Raw genomic sequence first — 22,062 nt, forward strand, 5'->3', positions numbered from 1 at the left:
GTTCTAAAATATTGATGAACTGGTGTTAGCTGTAAAAAGTTTAAAATAATTAAGTTGCCATCAGTTTAATATCAAATTAGAAGGGCTACTGCAAATGCTCGTATATTGCTCTAAATGTTACTGCGCTGGAGATAATAGTGACTTAATCAAAAATCATATTTTGAGGAGCTGGCTTTGGTGCTGTCAGTGCTTTACTTCTGGTCCACCTCAGGGATTGTATCCTACAGATTGTGCAGTGCAACATGGTAGAAGATTACTGCAAACTGGCACATAGTGACCAACATGCCCACCCATTTCTGACTGTTCAGCTTGGTCTCAAGTATGGGTGTGATGCAGAGAGGAGATACAGGTGAGCAAGTTATGAACAAAAGCAATGCACATTTTGTCTACATCACTGTCAACTAGAATCAGGTTATGTATGTGATGACTGCCAGAGTTATGAAACAAACTTATTTTTACAAGCATTTGGGTTTTTAAATCTGTTATGTTCTAGCTTATTTGTTCCCATTGTCCCTCATGATTAATTTTTTCATTTTAGGGCATGATGAAAGGAGGAAGCAAACAAGATGATATGTGGATGAATCAATTAATGAAGCAATTCTCTAACATTGGATTTCCTGTAAGTACAATTGATAATGATGAAGTTTCATTCTCTCTCCCATCCCTTTGATATCAGACTGATACAATGGGATGGGCCCTTGTCCTTATCACTAATGACCCTGGGCAGAGCTGGAGTTTTTCTCTGTAGGACAGAGTGGGGTCAGGAAAATGTATCTATGATGTCGTTTCTGTTCTGATGTCTTAATTCAATTTAATTTTCTGGTGAGTAAGAACCTGATTTCTGTCAAACGAATGTTGATTTTATTTCTGACCTGAGGTGTGATAATGGCACGAGTGTTTTAGGATTCTGAAGTTTTTGATAATGGTATTTACAAATGTGACATCTTAGCAGGAACTCTGTTGTTTCTCACTAACGGTGGAGCTGAACTGAGTGTCCTTATTGATGATGCTGCAATATGGAGTACAAATTCTTACTAAGTACTGTTTTGCTAACTGTCAAAAGTCAGTGTTCCTTATTTCTTTAATCTCTTTTGAAAAGCCCTACTCATTTCCTAAGATCCATTGTACTTCTGCTTTTGCTATCAAAGTTTCACTGACACCTGAGTACGGTGTTGTTTCTCAGTAGTGATGAATAGCTATGCTTTTGAATAAAATTCAAGATATAGAACTGAAAATTACCCTTTGCTGCCATTGACATCCACTCACCCACCACTGCGTTTCTTGGCTGAGAGAAGCGATCTTATTGCTAAATCTGGTTGAAATGGGACAACATATGGGATTTGAAGAAATTATCTTTTAACTTCTAATTGATGGTAATGTAAATATACCTGAATGCAGAGTATTGTAAATGTTTACAGTGATATCTGCATGTTACAGAGGGAGTCTGCAGAAGAAACCAAGAGCAATAAGACAGACATACCTGTTGGTAAGCTGCTATTGCAGTAAAACTCTTATTAACATCTGTCACACTCAGCAATTTTCAATCCTGAATGGAATCATTGTTCATTGACTACATTTAATAACAGTGATAAAACCTGCCTGACTCCTATCTTTCCAGGTATGTTAAGAGATAAAAGAATGGAAATGGACAAGCACAGCATGAACATTGGTGAATACAATGGCATTATAGGCAAAGGACATGCTTCTCGTCCTCAGATTTCCAAAGAGTCTTCCATGGAACGCAATCCTTACTATGATAAGGTTAGCATTCCTTCCATTTCTGCCTATGTGAGAGAAACAGATGGGTGCCTTTTTTTTTTAATCACTTTTTTAGCTAATTTTGCAGATATAAGTGGCAAAAAAGTAAGGCATGAGGCTGATTTTGATTCTGACTTTTGATAATGGGCCATTACTACTTTTTATCTGGATTCTGCATTGATAGCAAGACCCTAGTACTAATTCAGCATGAATACTGATGATAAATATCTGGTCCTTCATGGTGGCTTTACTTTTTCTTGCTTTTGAAACTAGGAATTTTTGTCACTGGGCCCTTGTCTGATCTAAAAGCAATATTTTGATTTACTCAATTCATTATCATGCTGAAATGTTTTTCATCACAATGTGGCTGCATTCACTTTGTACACTGCATCTGGAAGTACTAGTCAATATTTGTAATGTGACTTGTTTGTACATTATGGACTCCTCTTGGTAGCAGGCCATTTAACTCTGCTTGTGGACTTCAAATAGATGCTAACCCTTCGTCTCTTCTCTTGTTCCTACCATGTCCGCCTTTCTGCTGCTGATGGGCTTTCCGTTGTGTGCTTTTTCCAAACCCGCTTCCCCTGCCCAGCTGTCTTTGTCTCTGTCCAATCAAGATGGCATTATAGCAGAAGAGCCCCAAAACATATCGTACATGTCCACACCAAGCGTGAAGCTTCCCCCTTCAAACAGTGCACTACCTAATCAGGCCTTTGGCTCAATGGGGCTGGGCATTCAAAACTTGAATTCTGTTAGACAGGTGAGTCTGTTCACAACCTGCTGTGTGCATGGTGTCAATTGTAATGTGTCAAGTGTAAACATTCGTTTTGGTGACATATTCAGGATTGTTCTCAATATTTTGTCCTTCCTTATTTTTGCTTCATTATTTCTTTTGCCTCTTCTCACCTTTTCCCGATAATCCCAATCAGAAAACACACACTGTCTGGTGGTGCAACTTTGAGATACTTGTATTTTGGCCTCGGGATATTTCCCTTGAATTCTGGAAATCTTTGTAATTTCAGCTCTGACACTTAGAAGTAGGATAAAGAAATGATGGCACAAATGAGCAAGCAAAAGTAGAATGTTGCAGTGCCAAAGATGCCTAATTGAGCCTTTTAAGTCGTGCCAGCTCACAGAAAAAAAGGCTACCTTCTTAATCCCTTTATTCTGGCCTTTTTATGTGCCCTCACTTTTTAGTTGAGTATTTGTGGACTCCCCTTTTAAACATTTCTTTATGGACTCCACTGTTGTCTCTGTTCAGCCTGCATAGTGGGTAATAAGTCACTGCTCCTCATCAAAAAGCAGTTACCAGATCCGTTATATTTTACAGATCCTATTACAAAGATCGTTTATAGATGACGATCAGCTATGAATAACAGTACAGTCTTGATATTTTTTCCATATTTTTATACATAGATTTCTGACTAGTTGAGCTCAAATAATACTTGAAAAGTAAAACTGTCTTAGGTACTTATTGTTAGTGGTGCAATGATGCAAAGAATAATAAGCACTTCCTCTTAAAGGGAGGAAAGGAGAGTTTATCTTTGTAGAATGGGTAAGGTAGGTTAATTCCTATCTCTTCCCCTTCCACCATCATAGGTGAGCTCGGAGTTGAAGCAAAGTTGAAATTACTACGTAGTATATTTAGTATTTAGTATTTAGTATTTGTAATTTTTGCAGAAAGTGGCAAGCTGGTCCTAGTTGTTTAAAAGAACGGTCTCAACACAAATGGGTCCTCATGGATGGTTGGGTCATTTTAAAAAGATTTGACTGACCTTACAAATGTAGAGGAGCTGTTGGTTCAACTTAATTCAGAATGAAATGGAGCAGACAGCAGACTATTGATGTGATACCTGTTGAATATTTGATGCATTGTTATCTTATCATTCCCCTCACTGTCTTTGGATCTTCCTGCAATTTATGGTGTGTTTGAAATCATGAATCTTTCCTCTGCTGCTTGTGCTCTTATTTGCAGAATGGCAATCCTAACATATTTGGCGGCAGCAATGCAGCAGCACAAGCCAGGGGCATGCAACAGCCTCCAGCACAACCTCTTAACTCATCTCAGCCTAATCTCCGCGCTCAAGTGCCTCCTCCATTATTATCCCCTCAGGTACATGCATTTTGACTTCTTTTGGGGTTTCCTTTGCTGTTCAAAGTTTTCCCTAGATCCCGTTGTTCCTTGACTTAACCAGAAGCAATAGCGTTTGGCCATTTGAAAAATTTTCACCTTCACTTTTGGCGTGTAGTGAGCTTAATTATTTGTGCTCTTTGATGTGAGGAAGGTGTTATGATGTCTCAATGCAATTTGTTTTAAATTATTGGGGTGAGGTTATTTCTGGAGTGGACAGAGAGGCATGGGAAGAATATCCTCGATTGAGTAACAATGCAGAAAGCATTTTTATCTATATCTCTTGAGCTGTGTTTTTAATAATGGGCCCCACATGACTTCATATATCATTGTCGTTCCCCTTGTCTGCCATTACCCCTAGGATGATGGCTCTACGGAGAGGCATTTGCATGTTTGGAATGCAGCATCTTCTCTACATTCTCTTTTTTTTTCTTTCTGAAATGCAGGTTTGTATGCCATAGTAACATCAAGCTAAAACTAATTGGGACAGGATTGTGCTATCCATAAAACAATGGAGCAGAAATTATACCATTCAACCCACTGAGTCTGCTCCACCATTCACTCATTGTTGATAAGTTTCTCAACCCCATTTTCCTGCTTTCTCCCCGTAATCCTTGTTCCCCTTGACAATCAAGAACCTATCTATCTCTGTCTTAAATATACTCAGTGACTTGGCCTCCACAGCCTTCTGTGGCAATGAATTCCATAGATTCACCACTTTCTGGCTGAAGAATTTTCTCCTTGTCTCCGTTCTGAAGGGTCTTCCCTTTACTCTAAGGCTGTGCCCTCAGGTCTAGTATCTCCTACCAATGGAAACATCTTCCCAACATCCACTCTTTCCCACTTGATGTAAAGTTTTTATCGGCAATGGCGCACCTTTTTCGGCATGTATAATAGGATGCATTTGCATACCCAAGGCAAACAGTGTGGCAACTTGTTAATATTTGCATGGTGCTGTCTGAGGGGAAGAAACGAGTCACTCCAGCTTGTGCTAGAGTCTAGGAGTTGCAGCAAACTGTGGGAATGATTTTTCTTTTTAAATATGATTCCTCAGCCATACAAAATGTTTTTATTTATTACAAGCTTCCAAATATGACCAGAGGCCACTAACCACTAATATTAGCTTTGGCCTGGAGAAAAATTAACAATCAGGCAGAACAGCTGAATGTTTAAAGAATGTTTGTTTGAATCTGAGTAACCTGTTATAAATTCTTTTCTGCTCTCTTACAGGTTCCAGCATCATTACTGAAGTATGCAACAGCTAATGGGAGCCTAAACACTGCACTATTAAATTTTGGCCCCCAGCAGGTAGCCATGCTGAACCAGCTCTCACAGTTGAACCAGCTGTCTCAACTTTCACAGATCTCCCAGCTACAGGTACAGCAGCAGTTTATTTCTATGATTTATAGAGTCATACAGCAAGGAAACAGACCCTTCGGTCCAACTTATCTAGTGACCGGATATCCCAATCTGACCTAGTTCCATCTGCCAGCATTTGGACAACATCCCTCTAAATCTTTCCTTTTCATGTGCCCATCCAGATGCCTTTTAAATGCTGTAATTATACCAGCCTCCACCATTTCCTCTGGCAGCTCATTCCATACATGCACCACCCTCTGTGTGAGAAAGTTGCCCTTAGGTCCCTTTTAAATCTTTCCCCTCACCTTAAACCTATGCTGTCTAGTTTTGGACTCCCCTATCCTTGGTTAATCACCCTATCTGTGCCCCTCGTGATCTTATAAACCTCTGTAAGGTCACACCTCAGCCTCCAACTCCAACTCTCCAGGGGGGAAAGCCCCCAGCATATTCAGCCTGTCCCTATAACTAGAACCTTCCAGTCCACACAACATTCTTAAATCTTTGCTGCATCCTCTCAAATTTAACAACATCTTTCCTATAGAAGAATTGCCTGTACTATTCTAAAAGCGGCCTCACCAATGTCCTGTGTTCCCGAAACACGATGTCCCAACTCCTATACTCGGTGTTCTGACCAATGAAGGCAAGGGTGCCAAATGTCGCATTCACCACCCTGTTCTACCTGTGGCTCTGCAGCTGCACCCTTCGGTCTCATTGTTCGGTAACACTCCCCAGGACCCTACCATTAATTGTATAAGTTTTGCCCTGGTTTGTCTTAGCAAAATGCAGCATCTTACATTTATCTAAATTGAACTCCATCTATCACTCCTTGGCCCGTTGGCCTATCTGACCAAGGTCCTGTTGTACTCTGAGATAATATTCTTCACTGTCCACAACCCCACCTATTTTGTTGTTATCTGCAAACTTACTAAGTCATGCCTGCTGTATTCACTTCCAAATTATTTATACAAGTGACAAAAAGCAGTGGACCCAGCACCAATCCTTGAGCCTGGTCAAAGGTCTCCAATCAGAAAAGCAACTCTTTACCACCACCCTCTGTCTCCTACTTTCAAGCCAATTTTGTATCCACTTGGCTATCTTCCCCCTGGATCCCGTGTGATTTAATCTTACTAACTAGTCTACCACGTGGAACCTCGTCAAACAGTTTGCTGAAGATTGCACTCTGTATCTTGAAGCAATGAACTGGTGTACCCACACCATTAAGCTGATTAGGAGAATAAAGAAAATATTGTGTAAGATGCTCCCTTTAAGGTCTTGCTCAGGAGATAATAGGGAGCAGGACTAACTTTGGTGGATTAGGAAAAGGAAAGAGCAAACCAGTGTTTGCATTGAGTTAGGATACAAATAAACAGTTTTTGAAGTCAGATTGACTCCTGCTTCAGCATGTAGAGAGTAGTATTTCAATAAGTAGCAGAGCTATTTGACTTAAGTCATAAATTCGATCCCTAATCTGCGCTAGAACAGTTGATCTCAATGAGGGCATGGGTAGGATTGCTGTAATAGTTATGTGGCTTGGATTAGTCTGGATTCCTGCTGATGGCTGTCAATGTCCCAGCTGTAAGCTACTTGTATTAGGTGCGTGCAGGATCCACCATGCTGCAGTGCCACCTGGATTCAAATTACTCGCTGACACTTGAATAAAGCCTACTGTATCATCTCTCAGATGAATATTTATGGAGTTAGATATTTGGACAAAGAGAGAAATGAAGGACAAGGTAATGAAGTGTCTGCTGACCCCTAAACGTCTTAAAACATTCAGCATTTGCTGGCAGTGAATGGCAAGTTTGGCTTCTGGGAGAAGACACCTTTGCCTCTACACACTCCCCCTCCCAAATGTATCACAATGCTTCCTAAACATCTCTCAAAGAAAATACCTGCAAATTGAACAGGTTTGAATTTGTCCTGTGGTGTGCAATTACTGAATCCGTCTATGAATAAAAGGGAGTGAATATGTTCCAGAGAGACGAGATTTCTCTGTTCCCCAAACCACTACTTTCCGGGCACTATGGGGAACCACAGGCTGAATGAATCAGATTGAGTGGAGGGGGAGACTGTACTTTCCTTAATTTATTGTGCCGATAATCAGTGCTCCATCGATCAGTAAAACCGATAAAGCAAAGAGAAAGTTATTTGCATCTAATACTGTCAGCGCTTGTAAAGTTATGCTGAAAATGTCCTCTTCAGATGTGCAGGCTTCTGAGTAGACGTTAAATCAAGGTCCTGGTAAACAACACTGTCACTGGTACTCATCTGACCAGGGCTATGCCCATCAGGAAATTTATCCAACTGACCATTACCCCACTGCAGTGACTTAGAAAAGTCTGCATCCAATGCTCTGCCAGCTTCTTCCACTCAAGGTTTCAGTTCCTTTGGGTAAAGTACCATTCCCCAGAGCCTGAATAAACAAATTAAATATCTTCATGGAGGTCAAAACTGTAGAATGTAACAGATTCAATCCTCCCCATGGACCAGGTTTTCAATGTCCAATGTGAGATCAGTTAGCCATTGATTATCGATTTTACACTTTAATGTCCTTTCTTAATATTAGCGACTGCTGCTTCAGCAACAGAAGGCACAGAATCAGAGGAACGTGCCTGGACCCATGCGTCAGTCTCAAGAACAGGTAAAATCTTCTAGAATATTGATTGCTAGATATACCCTGTGGAAACTTAAATATAGCATTGATTTCAGTGAAACAATATCGCAAGTGTTCTGTATTCTGGTCAACCATGAGGCCAGTGCCCCATTATATAAATTCTGGCTTGTACCCTGCCTGTCTGTGCAGCAACTCTGTTGTAAGGGTGATGCATGCACTGGAGCTGTGGTGAAGCTGTGTGGCGCTGGTGGTGAATATACCAGAGCCACTGTGGAGGTGGGGTGGCAAAGGTGCCAGGGTGGATACTGTGCTGGGGGCTGTGGCAGAGGCAATGCTGAATGCGTGCATATTTGTTGGTTGATGCTGTGCTTGAATTTAATCTGATCTGAGTCTTTTTATGTGTGCTCAAACCATTTTGGATTATCTCCTTCAATGAACTGATCATGAATATCAAACTACACCAACCCATACAGCCACCCCACCCCCGCCCCTCTTCCCCCTCCCCAAAAATAAAGCCACTCATTACCTGTTCAGTTCTTCATCTCATCGAGCAGAACTGCTAATTTAAAAGGGGGCAGCAATTAAGTTCTGGCAATGAAGTAAAATCCTTATCCAACCTGAAAATTTCTAAAACCACTGTGGATTTTAGAATGTTAGAAGTTTGTTGCTAGTATATACTGTGGGGAGGAGATAAAAGTGACTCCCAACAAATACTAACTTGGCCTTGGAATGTATGACCACTAAACGTCTGTTTTTTCCCTCCCCACATGTTCAGGCTGCTCGTGTGCTCAACATGCAACAGATGCTGCAACACCCCCGTCAACTGGAAACAAGCCTTCTGAAGCAGCAGCCTCCGCCGCAGCATCAGCCCTCCATGAAGCCCTTCCCGGAGAACCTCATGCCCCCCACCCCTCACGAGCTGCAAACGAAAGAGCCGTCTTCGCTCAACTCATACAGCAGCTACCCTTTAGGTGGGTTTCCACAACCCAGTCAATCTGATCCGGCAGTGTCACAAGCTGCTCACCTTTCCCCGATGCCCTCTCAGTATCCTATACCCAAAATGTTTCTTCCTGACAACAGTCCTAACCACAACCTCCTCAGCCCTCCACTGTGTAATGCAAACAACCACATACCAAGCTCACCCATCCATCAACATGCAGGAAGGAAGCCTGCCACTCAAGAAAGGTCTTTGTCAAGAGGTGAATAATCTGTTTGTATAATCTTTTGCTACAAAAGTATTTGAATAAAACTAAAGGTGCCCCATTGTCTTGCCACCTATTGTTTCCTTTGACACTTGCTGTAAATTGGAAAGCAGACCAAAGGCACTGAGTTGAGGTCCCACCAGGGGCATGTTCTGGGATTGAATTTAATAATGCTGGTAATATGTAGACTGACACCGGAGAGAATTGATCTTAAGCTGTCAGGTTGTTCTTTTTTTTTAAAAAAATCCTTAACATTTTTGCCACTGGCCTTCAGGGAACAAAATCTGCCATAACTGCATGGTTTGACTGAGATGTGACTTGATGACAAGTCAGCCTCTGCCATGTCAGTCTGTCCAGGACAGAATGGCTGCTGACATTCGGTTGTCATGTTCAGAGGAAGATTGAAGTGCCGTTGAACTGCTGTACTCTGTAGCTATCTCACCAAGTCAGTATCACTGCAGAGGAGGAGGAATGATGGTTACCGTGTTTGATCTTTTGTTTCCTAGAAGTGGCATTGTGAATAAAATCAATTTACTTCCATAGGCTTGAATCCAAACTTGAATGTACCCCTGGATTTCGGCAGTATTGTTAACCTGAAAGAGCCGCAATCCCAACAATCCCGACTGAAGCAATGGACTGCCTCGGAGAACCTTCCTGTTAATTCCTCTCTAGATCAAAACTCCAGCAAACATGGTAAGACACAGTAGATTCCCTAACGCACAAACAGGTAAAATATTAATGGTAGTTCTTTGCTATTTGAATAGCCTACCGGGAGAATCTCTGAATCATGGAATCTTGTGTCTTTGCTCATGACCTATAAACAGCCACTTTATGTGGATGTTTGTACTCTTGCCATTTTATTCTTTACTGCACTGTTTAGTGGTAAAGTTTAAAACAAATCATGTTTTCTTTCCCTAGGTGCTACTTCAAGTGGTCTTAGTATTTGTTCTGGCAAGTTGCTTGAAGAATCTCCTTTTGGTCACTTTGACATTTCCATGAACTCTCTGGCCAGTCCTCCTGGATCTATTGGAGATGGCTGGCCAAGTGCCAAATCACCCAGTGATAAGCTCTCTAGCAATGTTAATTGGCCGCCAGGTAAGACATTGTGCACTGGCACAACTGAAGCTAGATTTAGATTTTTATTTTCAAATAACTTCAAGTCCAGTTTCAAGATTAGGTTGTCAGTGATCAAGCAAAACACCTTTCAAAGTAGTGAAACATTATAAGGTACATCAAAGTGGCAGTGCAAAATAAAACTTGATGAGTCGTACGAGATTAGGGAAGATGACAGAAAGCTTGGTCAGAGAGATCAGCTTTAAAGGAAGTCCTAAAGAATGAGATCAGTTAGAAAGGATTTGAGAGAATTTCCTAAAAATGCAATGATGTGAAAAAAGCAAGAATAGTAAAAAGAAATTAGTTATCTTGTAGCAAACTGATTAACATACAGGGGGATCTTGGCATACAGGTCCACAGGTCCCAGCACAAGTAGATAAAGTGGTCAAGAAAGTGAATGGCATGCTTGCCCTCATTGGTCAGAACAGAGTATAAAAATTGGCATGTCATGTTGTAGTTGTGTAGAACTTTAGTAAGGCCATGTTTGGAATATTGCATATAATTCTGGGTTGCCACATTACCAGAAGGACGTGTGGAGGCTTAGGAGAAAACATTTGCCAGGACATAGCCTGGTTTGGAGGGTATTAACTGTGAGAAGAGATTGGACAAACTTCTGAGTTATTTTAACTTGAACGTCAGAGGCAGAGGAGCGACCTGATAGAAGTTTACAAAATTGAGGGGCAGGGATAGAATGGATTGTTGGAGCCTTTTTCCCAGTGTAGGAATGTAAATTACTAGAGGATATAAGTTTATGGTAAAAGGCAGAAAGTTTAAAGATGTGTGGGACATGCTTTTTTACATGGAGGTTGGTAAGTACCTGGAATGTGCTGCCAGAGGATGTGGTGGTAGAAACAGTTACAATAGCAACTTTTGAGGCATCTTGACAGATATGAGTAAGCAAGGAGTGGAGAAATCCACGTAGAGAAGAAAGGATTTTGGTTTAGAAAGGCATTGTGTGTCAGCGCAGGCTTGGTAGGTTGAAGGGTCTATTTCTGTGCCATACTGTTCTTTGACTGCTAACTGTACTTGTTTATGGTAATTTGAATCACCATGTATTTTTTTCTACAATGGTCAACAGGAATGACAAATGCCTTGGGTGGTCTTTAAGGAAGAGGTGCTTCCAGTACAGCCCAACAAGAGGGAAAGACAGGGAGTCAAAGCCAAGGTTCCTTGGATGACGAGTGAGACAGGGAATATGATGAAAGAGAAAAATGCTACATGATGCATGTCCGGCTCAATTGAAAACGAGACCAAATACAATAAGTTGAGAAGGAAAGTAAAGAAGGAGTGAGAGTGGCAAAGACAGAATATTAAAAATTTGACAGCAATTAATGTAAAAATGAATGTAAAAATCTTCTGACATGTTGCATTAAGTGGGTAGTAAGAAATGTGGTGGAGCCTATTTGGGACAGAGATAATGTTTCAAGGCATAGGACAAGGTTATAAATCTGAATGAGTATTTCATATTGGTGTTTATTAAGGAACAAGATGCTGAGAAAATATTGTTAGAAATGAAGGTGAAGATAATGATGGAAGTGGAAGTTCCATGGTGAGAGAACCGGAAAGACCTAACTAATCCAGATAGCTGACGTCTCAGTTTGCTAAAGCACGTGGCAGTAGAGATGACGGAATGTATTGCTGCTCATTCCTAGATTGAGGAGAGATGTCAAAAATGAGAAGTGGGAAATGTAATACTTGTTCAAAAAAAGATGTAAGGTATTCTTCACAACAATTGATTGATGAATTTAACATCCGTGGTTTTAAAATTATTGAACAGGATAAAATTGAAAGGTACTTGGAGAGATTTGAATTAAAAGGTCTCGAGGGTTCTCCTTCATTAAGAGGTGAATTATGCTTGACTAATTAAATTTTTTGAAGTAACAAAAAGTTGTTGAAGGTATGCAGTGGATGTTGTCTATATAGATTTTAAGGAAGATTTTGACAAAGCCACATGAAAGCCTGGTTAATAAAATTGAGGCTGTTGAAATAATAGATAAATTTGGAAAGATAATTGGTTCAAGAAGTGAAACATCAAGTTACATTAAATTGTTTTCCAGACTGGTGGATGGATGACAGCAGTGTTCTCCAACGTCAGTGCCTTTATAAAGTAAATATTTAGTAAAATTTCAAAATTTGCCAATACTAACAGGCTTGGGGGTATGGCATACAGTGAAGTTGATATCATTTGAATGTGACAGGACATAATTAAACCAGCTGTTTGGAGAGAGCAAGTGATCGAAGCTGAAATGTGAGGTCATGCATTTTGATAGAAACAGTAGGCAGAGGCAATAATTACTCGACAATTCTAAGTAGTGTACAGGGACAGAGACCTGGGCATTCATGTACATAGATCCTTGAAGGTGGCAAGACATGTTGAGATAGTTAACAAAGCTGATGGGATTTTGAGCTTTATAAGTAGAGATATTGATACAAAAGCAGCTGTGTTTAGATCACAGGACTTAAAGGTCCTTGACAGCGTGCAGAAGAGAATTGCCAAAATAGTTCATGGATGAGAAAATTTAGTTATTTGATAATGTTGTAGAAGCTGAGGTAGTTCTTTGGCAAATCTGGCTAAGGGATGGTCTGATAGAGATTTAAAAATTGTTTGTATATATGTGCAGATAAGAGATAAAAGCTAATCACGAAAGCTGATGCCTCAAGGATGAGGTGAACACAGATATAAGATTGTTGGGTAAGAAATACAAGAGGGATAGTGGTAGTGATCTGGAACTCATGCCTAAGTCGTAGAAGAAGAGATGGTTGATTATGAATGGTATTTCATGTGGGCACTTCAGGAAAGAACACTTCTAGTGTATGATTCTGAGAAGGTTTGTATCAAGTACAGTACAAAATCAAGAAGGCTGATGGGGTGCTGTATTTTATTGTGAGGGGAATTGAATATGAGTAAAGATGTTATGGTTCAGTCATACAGGGAATTATGAGAGCACATTTTGAATACTCAGTGGTTAGCACTGCTGCCTCACAGCAGCAGGGACCCAGGTTCAATGCCACCCTTGGGCGACTGTCTGTGTGGAGCTTGCACGTTCTCCGTGTCTGTGTGGGTTTCCTCCGGGTGCTCCGGTTTCCCCTCTCAGTCCAAAGATGTGCAAGTTAGGTGGATTGGCTAGGCTAAATTGCCCATAGTGTTCAGGGATGTGTAGCATCCAGAAGATCATCAGATGCCATTTCCGCCACCTCCAGCGAGATGCCACCACCAGACACACATTCTCCTCCCCTCCCTTGTCTGCCTTCCGTAGGGACCGTTCCCCCTGGTGCAACACCTGCGCATTTACTTCCTCCCTCCCCAGGATCCAAGGGCCCAAACATACCTTTCAGGTGAAACAGCACTTCCCCTGCACTTCCAAGAATCTAGTCTACTGCATTCGCTGCTCACAATGTGGTCTCCTCTACATTGGGGAAACTAAGCGTAGACTTGGTGACCGCTTCGCAGAACATCTATGTCCTGCTTGCAAAAAAGACCCTGAACTACCTGTTGCCTGCCACTTCAATGCACCACCTTGCTCCCTGGCCAACATCTCTGTCTCTGGCTTGCTACAGTGCTCCAGTGAAGCTCAACGCAAGCTGGAGGAACAACACCTCCTCCTCATTTTTCGCTTGGGGGCACTACAGCCCTCTGGACTCAATATTGAGTTCAATAATTTTTGGGCCTAAACTCTCCCATGTCCCAGCCCCCCGACCCCACACACCAGGCCTTGTTACCACATAGCCTGCCACTACACACCCGCTGTTGTTAGTCGCTAACAGTCCCCATTAACAACTACGCGCCCTCCCAACCTGATCGTTAGCAACTCCTTTGTCTGTCCAACTGTCTTTCTCTCTCTTTGGGCTCTATCCTATTGTTTACTCCCTACCCCACCCACCTCCCTATTTTCTGCATATAAACTTACGTTTTCCCAGCCACTATCAGTTCTGAGGAAGGGTCACCGGACCTGAAACATTGACTGTTTTCTCCTTCATAGGTGCTGCCAGACCTGCTGAGCTTTTCCAGCAACTTTGTTTTTGTTCTTGATTTACAGCATCCGCAGTTCTTTTGGTTTTTATAAGGGGATGGGTCTGGGTGGGATGCTCCAATGGTTGGTTTGGACTTGTTGGGCTGAAGGGCCTGTTTCCACACTGTAGGGATTCTATAAATTCTATAATGTGTTCATTTTGCTCTCCTTATTTAAGGAAGGCAATGGCCTTGTGGTATTATCGCTGGACTGTTGATTCAGAGAGCTTCTGGGGACCAGGGTTCAAATCCTAGTGGTTGAGTTTGAATTCAATAAATATCTGGAATTATGAATCTAATGATGACCATGAATCCATTGTCGATTGTCGAGAAAAACCCATCTGGTTCATGAATGTCCTTTAGGGAAGGAAACTGCCATCCTTACCTGGTGTGGCCTTCATGTGGCTCCAGACCCACAGCAATGTGGTTGGCTCTTAACTGTCCTCTGGGCAATTAGGAATGGGCAATAAATGCTACCTAGCCAGCGACACCCTCATCCCGTTAATGAATAAAGAAAAAAAGTGTATTGAAAGCGGAAGGTTTACTGGATTTTCACCTGAATGAGTGGGTTGTGTTATGAGGGTAGCCGGTGCCATTCCACTGGGGTTTAGAAGAGTGAGGGATAATTGATTGAAATGTATGAGATCTTGAATGGTCTTGACAAAGTGGATGTGGAAAGGAGGTTTCTCTTTGTTGGTCAGCCCAGAACTAGAGGCACTTTTAAATTTAGGGATTGTCTTTTCAGGGCAGAAATTAGTTTTTTTAAGACATCCCTAGGCAGGTTTATGTTAGGTGGGAAGACTGAGAATAATCCTGGGTAGATGGGAATGTGGATTTGAAACAAACATATCAACCATGATCTTATTAAATGGCAGAGCAGAGTCAAGGGGCTCAATGATCACCTTTTGCTCCGATTTTGTATGTAACTTGTAGGAGTCGGGGGAATGACACTGGCTTTTTTTGTGTAGAGATCTGACATGGACTCGACAGGCCAAATGGTGGTGGCTTGAACTGTGGTGATGACTGACTCTCTCTGGTTCAGTGGTGGAGTGACTAGTGGGTTTCTTGTATACATAAATGATCTGGAGGAAGGTATAGATGGTCTGATTAGCAAGTTTGCAGATGAGACTAAGATTGGTGGAGTAGCAGAAAGTGAAGGGGACTGTCAGAGAATGCAGATGAATATAGATAGATTGGAGAGTTGGGCAGAGAAATGGCAGATGGAGTTCAATCCAGGCAAATGCGAGGTGATGCATTTTGGAAGACCCAATTCAAGAACGAACTGTGTGGTAAATGGAAAAGCCCTGGGGAAAATTGATGCACAGAGAGATCTGGGTGTTCAGGTCCATTGTACCCTGAAGGTGGCAACGTAGGTCAATAGAGTGGTCAAGAAGGCATACGGCATGCTTTCATTCATCAGATGGGCTATTGAGTACAAGAGTTGGCAGGTCATGTTACAGTTGTATAGGACTTTGGTTTGACCACATTTGGAATACTGCGTACAGTTCTGGTCGCCACATCACCAAAAGGATGTGGATGCTTTGGAGAGGGTGCAGAGGAGGTTCACCAGGATGTTGCCTGGTATGGAGGGCGCTAGCTATGAAGAGAGGTTGAGTGGATTAGGATTATTTACATTAGAAAGACGGAGGTTGAGGGCGGACCTGATTGAGGTCTACAAAATCATGAGAGGTATAGACAGGGTGGATCGCAAGAAGCTTCTTCCCAGAGTGGGGGACTCCATTACTAGGGGTCACTATTTCAAGGTGAGAGGGGAAAAGTTTTAAGGGAGAAATGCGTGGAAAGTTCTTTAGGCAGAGGGTGGTGGGTGCCTGAAACGTGTTGCCGGTAGAGGTGGGCACGATAGCATCATTTAAGATGTATCTAGACAGATACATGAATGGGCATGGAGCAGAGGGATACAGATCCTTGGAAAATAGGTGACCGGTTTAGACAGAGGATCTGGATCGGCGCAGGCTTGGAGGGCCGAAGGGCCTGTTCCTGTGCTGTAATTTTCTTTGTTCTTTGTTCTTTGTTTTTCTTTAGTTTGGCTTCCAAAATTGTTAATTTCTGCAGTGTCAATTGTGTAATTTTCAATTGTTTTTAAGCTTTTAACTTCATTGTGCCTTGGGAATTCCTGTGGCTTTTATGGGGCTGTAAGGACTTCTTTCATAAGAATGTGATATTGGATAGAGTACATTTTTCCTTCAGGTGCTTGCACCTCTTTCATTAGGAGAGGAATCATTATTTTGGGGTGACATTTTCTCACATCATAGTGCAAGTTAAAGTGTTAATCTGTATCTATAAAGAGCAACGAAACATAATGGCTGTGAAAAATTTTCACTGTATCAATGTATGGAGGGAGGAACAATCAGATGAATAATTTGCTGAAAATAAAGTAAGTCTGTGAAATAGGATACTTAGTTGTAGGTCAAATGATACCATTTGAAAAGACTTGAATTGGTGCCAATCAGGAAAATGGACTGATGACTGTGGAGGGATTTCTGAATTATGTAGGATTTGGGGGTGTGGTGAAGAAATAAGTGGATTTGACAGAATACTACTTCCTCCAATTGGGAAGAAAGGGCACTAGCAGAGTCAACTATCTTTACGTTGCACTTGTAGTGAATTGTGCATTCGTACCTGGAGCACTGTATGAATTGAGTTCCTCTTTTTGTTGGTTCCTATTTTGGGAGTTTGAGACTATTTTCCCAGGATCTACCACCTTCTCGAATACTTAAATTCATTGCTTGAATCTTCCACATAGAGTTTCGTCCTGGTGAGCCTTGGAAAGGTTATCAAAACATTGACCCAGAAACTGACCCTTACGTCACTCCTGGCAGTGTGATGACAAGTCTATCAATCTCTACTGCCCGGGATCTTGACCTCCTCAGGGACAGGAACAATGGTAAGTGTAAGCCTCATGTTCTTTTAGCAGCAAATTATATTTGTATAACAATTTACAATGAACTGTTCCAAGGTCCTTCACCAACAAACTATGACATCAAGCCACTTGAAAGTGATCATGATCCTGGTCAAAGAGCTAGGTTTGAAAGTGCTTCTTAAAGCAGGAAAGCAAGGTTCAGAGTTTGAATGGTGTAACAAGAGAATTCCAGCACTTAAGACCTTGGCTAGAATTAGAGAAGCACAAATAGCTGACTGTTGTGGGCTAAAGGAGATTCGAGATAGGGTAGGATGAGGTAATACAGCGATTTGAAAACTAGGTAAACATTTTGAAATCGATACGCTGCTTGATTGGGAGCAAACGTAGGGCAAGTATAGGAATGGAAGGGGGAAAGAATTTGGCGCACATTAAGGCAAAGACAAGAGCGTTTTAGATGACCTCAAGTTTACAAAAGTTAAAATAAAGGTGGCCAGCCAAGAGTGCATTGGAATAGTCAAGTTTAGAGTTAACAAAGATATGACAAAAAGCTTCAACACAAATGACATGAGGCAAAGCCAAACTGATGATGTGATCGGAAGTTCACTGTTGAGTCAAATATGACACCAAGGTTGTTAAATAGTTTTGGCAGTTGCCAGAGAGGGAAAGGGTTGGTAACCAGGGAATGATGTTTAGAGCAGTGATCGAAAACAATGGTTTTAGTTTTCCTAATACCTAATTAGGGGGATATTTTACCTAAGTGGTGAATGCCAGTTAAGCAGAATGATAAGTGGAGAGGTCGAGAATGATAATGATGTCGTAGAGCTGGGTGTCATCAGACTACATTTGAAAACTGACACTCTGCTTTCAGATGGTGTCACCAAGACATCAGAAATAGGAATAGACCAAGGATAGATGCTTTGGGCATATCAGAGGGAATAGTGCATGACTGGAAAGAGAAGCCATTGTAAGTGATACTGACTATGAATAGATAAATTAGGAGGGAACCAGACAAAAGCAGACCTGCCTCCTATGGGATCGTGGGAGTAGGGAGGTGTTAGAGGAGGATGGTTTGGTCAGCCATTGTAGGGAAGGACATGGAGGGATAGTTCATAGTCCTAGGGGTCTACAACATTAAGACTGGAGGGTGACTAATGTGGTGCCATTATTTAAGAAAGGTGATAAGGAAAAGCCAGGGAACTATAACCCGATGAGCCTGATGTTAGTGGTGGGTAAGTTGTTGGAGGGGATTCTGAGGGACAGGATTTACATGTGTTTGGAAAGGCAAGGATTGATTAGGGTTAGTCAACATGGCTTTGTGTATGGGAAATGGTGCCTGACTAACTTGATTTAATTTTTTTTAAGAAGTGACAGAGAAGATTGGCAGAGCAGTGGACATTGTCTATATGGACTTCAGTAAGGTGTTTGACAAGGTAGACTAGTTAGCAAAGTTAGATCACATAGAATCTAGAGAAAGCTAGCCATGTGGATGCAAAATTGGCTTGAAGGTAGGAGACAGAGGGTGGTATTGGTGGAGGGTTGTTTTTCAGACTGAAGGCCTGTGACCAGCAGTGTGCTGCAAGGATCAGTGCTGGGTCTACTGCTTTTTGTCATTTATTTAAATGATTTGGATGTGAATATAGAAGGAATGGTTAGTAAGTTTACAGATGACACCAAATTGGTGGTTTAGTGGTCAGTGAAGAAGGTTATCTTGATACAGTCGGACCTTGATCCGATGGACCGAGGAGTGGCAAATGGAGTTTAATTTGGATAAATGTGAGGTGTTGCATTTTGATAAGGCCAATCAGGATAATTGTTATACATTTAATGGTGGGATCCTGGGGAGTGTAGCCAAATTCATAATTCCTTGAAGGTGGAGTCGCAGGCAGACAAGGTAGTGAAGAAGGCATTTGAAATTGCTTGCCGTTATTGGTCAGTGCATTTGAGTGTAGAAGTTGGGATGTCTTGTTGCGACTGTTCAGGACTTGGTTAGGCCACTTTGAGTACTGCATTCAATTCTGGTCTCCCTGCTATGGGGAAGATGTTGTTAAACTTGAGAGGGTGCGGAAAAGATTTAAGAATGTTGCGAGGACTGGAGAGTTTGAGTTATAGGGAGAGGCTGAGTATGCTGGGGCTTTTTTCCCCTGGAGAGTTGGAGACTGAGGTGTGACTTCATAGAGGTTTATAAAATCATGAAGGGCACAGATAGGGTGGAAAAACCAAGGGTAAGGGAGTCCAAATCTGGAGGGCAGAGGTTTAAGGTGAGAGAGGGATGATTTGAAAAGGACCTGAGGGACAACGTTTTCATGCAAAGTGTGGTGCGTGTATGGAATGAATTATCTCAGGTTGGCTGGACATTTGGTTTGCAATGCAGAGTGATGCCAGGTTTCAGTTCCTGCACCGGCTGAGGTTCCCATGAAGGACTTTGCTCCTCAAGCTCTCTCTGAGGTGTGGTGACCCTAAGTTAAGCCATGACTGGTTGTTGCTGTCTAATGAGAAGTCCACCTTGTGGCCTCTGGGACAATGGCAATTTGACCTTTACTTTTTAAAAGCAAGTATCCCATATGTTGCCTCAACCACTTTTTAATCTACATGTCCTGCTACCTTCAGGGACCAGTGAACACGCACACTAAGGTCCTTGCGGACCTTGCTGCTTCCCAGGGTTCTATCGTTCGTATATTCCCTTGCCTTGCTTATACTGACCAATTGCATCACCTCACACTAGCCTGAATTGAATTCCATTTGCCACTGATCAGACCATGTGTATCTTTTTGTAATTTAAGGCTACCCTCTGCATCCAGACAGCCCTCCACCGTGCCTCCTCCATTCCCTGTTCCACAGCTCTTAACCACCTCCCTTGCCCCCGCCTCTAAACATAATAAAGATAGGATCTGCCTTGTCCTCACTTTCCACCCCACCAGCCTCTACATCCAAAGTATCATCCTCAAACACTTCCACCAACTCCAATTAGACCCCATCACCTGGAACATCTTCCACTCCCCATCCGTCTGTCTTCTGCAAGCACCATTCCCTTCGCCACTCCTTTGTTTGCGCCACTCTGTCCACCAACCACTCCAACCTGCCCAGTACCTTCCCCTGTAACCGTAAAAGATGTAATACCTGCCCACACACCACCTCCCTCACCTCCATTCAGGGCCCTAAACAGCCTTTCCAAATGAGACAGAACTTCACCTGCATCTCCTCCCAACCTAGTCTACTGCATCCAGTGCTCCTGATGTGGTCTTCTGTACGTCTGTGAGACCAAAGGTAGACTAGGTGACTGTTTCGCTGAGCATCTTCACCTGGCTCATAAGGGCCAACCTAACCTCCTGGTCACTGCCCATTTCAACTCCCCGCCCCACTCCCCTTCTGACATGTTCATCCTCTGCCGCCTCCAGTGTCACAGTGACTCTCAACTCAAATCTTCCACCTTGGCCCCCTGTAGCCTGGAGGACTTGACATTAAGTTCTGCAATTTCAAATAACCTTCCCCATCCATCCCCCGACTCCCCTTCCTGCCTGACCTTCTCCCTTCCATTCCACCTTCTGAGCCACCAACCAGATTCATCCTTCCTATTGACCAACCAAATCGTACCTACGACCAATGTCTACTGTCGCCACCAGTCCGCCTCCATTCTCTCACCACCACCACCACCCCCCTCTAATAATCTGCAGCTCCTCCTAACCCCACATTCAGTTTGTGTTATACCTGAAACGTTGACTGCTCCTTTCCTTGAGATGTTGCCTGACTGTGTTTTTCCAGCCTCTTGTTTGTCATTACCTGAAAGTTAAGTCAAATTACAAAGAGATCTTGGTCAGTTAGGTCAGTGGGCTGAGGAAATGGTAGATGGAGTTTAATTTGAATAAATGTAAGGTATTACATTTTGGTAAAGCAAATAAGGGCAGAACTTGTACAATTAATGGTAGGGCCCTTGGTAGTGCTGTTAGAACAGAGAGCTAGGGGTTCAGCCACTTAATTGTTTGAAGTTTGCATCACAGGTAAACATGGTGGTTAAGAAGGTGTTTAGCATGCTTGCCTTCATTACTCAGACCTTTTGAGTATAGGAGTTGGAATATCGTGTTGAGGTTTACAGGACATTGGTGAGGCCTCTTCTGCAGTACTATGTGCAGTTCTGGTCACTTTTGCTATAGAAAGGATATTATTAAATTGGAGAGGGTTTAGAAAAGACTTATCAGAATGTCGCTGGGAATACAAGGTTTGAGTTATAAAAATAGGCTGCAACTTTCAGGGGAGTGTAGGAGGTTGAGGGGTGACTTAAAGGTTTGTAAAATCATGAGGGCCATAGATAAGGTGAATAGCAAAACTCTCTCCCTTACGGTGGGGGAGTTCAAAACTAGGGGACATATTTTCAAGGTGACAAAGATTTATAAGGAACCTGAAGGGCAGCGTTTTCACACAAAGTTTGTGTGTGCAAGGAATTGCAAGAGGAGGTGATAGATACAGCTACAGTACATAAATAGAAAAGGTTTGGAGGGATATGGGCCAAATGCAGACCAGTGAGACTAGTTTAGTTTGGAAACCTGGCTGGCATGGACTAGTTGGACCAAAGGGTCTGTTTCCATGCAGTATAACTCTGTGTAACTCCAAATTGAAATCCTCTAGTATCATTGTCATATTTTACAATTTTCTGAAGTTTACCTACATATCTGCTCTTCTATTTCTCTTGAATTGTTAAGGGCCTTATAGTACATTCCTAACAATGTGGTTTGTCCCTGTTTAGTGTTTAAGTTCTACCTGTATGGATTCATTTGAGGATCCTTCTAAAATGAAGACATAGGGATTAGACTAGTTAGATGTTTGTTTTTGACCGTAGCAGGCTTGATGTGCCAAAGGGTCTTTACTGTGCTGCAGACCTCTAAGCTGGCCTGTCATCCCCCCTCTACCACTGTAATTGATTCCCTGATGAATATTGTGACACCCCCTTCTCTTTCACCTCCTTCCCTGCCTCACCCAAAGACCATATACCTTGGAATATTG

The 22,062-nt window shown here is 42.2% G+C and overlaps 1 protein-coding gene across 1 annotated transcript in view; it reads left to right on the top strand.

Annotated features, from left to right (window-relative positions):
• LOC109910488 (trinucleotide repeat containing adaptor 6A) overlaps positions 1–22,062 on the top strand; it is a 99,358-nt gene that overhangs the window by 74,066 nt on the left and 3,230 nt on the right. Inside the window, exons 8-18 of the mRNA XM_048609709.1 lie at positions 539–619; positions 1,438–1,486; positions 1,619–1,761; positions 2,351–2,518; positions 3,734–3,871; positions 5,120–5,266; positions 7,815–7,889; positions 8,638–9,061; positions 9,608–9,757; positions 9,983–10,159; positions 16,951–17,091. Of these exons, the coding sequence (XP_048465666.1) occupies positions 539–619; positions 1,438–1,486; positions 1,619–1,761; positions 2,351–2,518; positions 3,734–3,871; positions 5,120–5,266; positions 7,815–7,889; positions 8,638–9,061; positions 9,608–9,757; positions 9,983–10,159; positions 16,951–17,091 (1,693 nt within the window). The remainder of the gene's footprint in view (positions 1–538; positions 620–1,437; positions 1,487–1,618; positions 1,762–2,350; positions 2,519–3,733; positions 3,872–5,119; positions 5,267–7,814; positions 7,890–8,637; positions 9,062–9,607; positions 9,758–9,982; positions 10,160–16,950; positions 17,092–22,062) is intronic.

The sequence above is a fragment of the Rhincodon typus genome, chromosome 21, assembly GCF_021869965.1.
Source record: "Rhincodon typus isolate 14 chromosome 21, sRhiTyp1.1, whole genome shotgun sequence".
Taxonomy (NCBI): Eukaryota; Metazoa; Chordata; class Chondrichthyes; order Orectolobiformes; family Rhincodontidae; genus Rhincodon; species Rhincodon typus.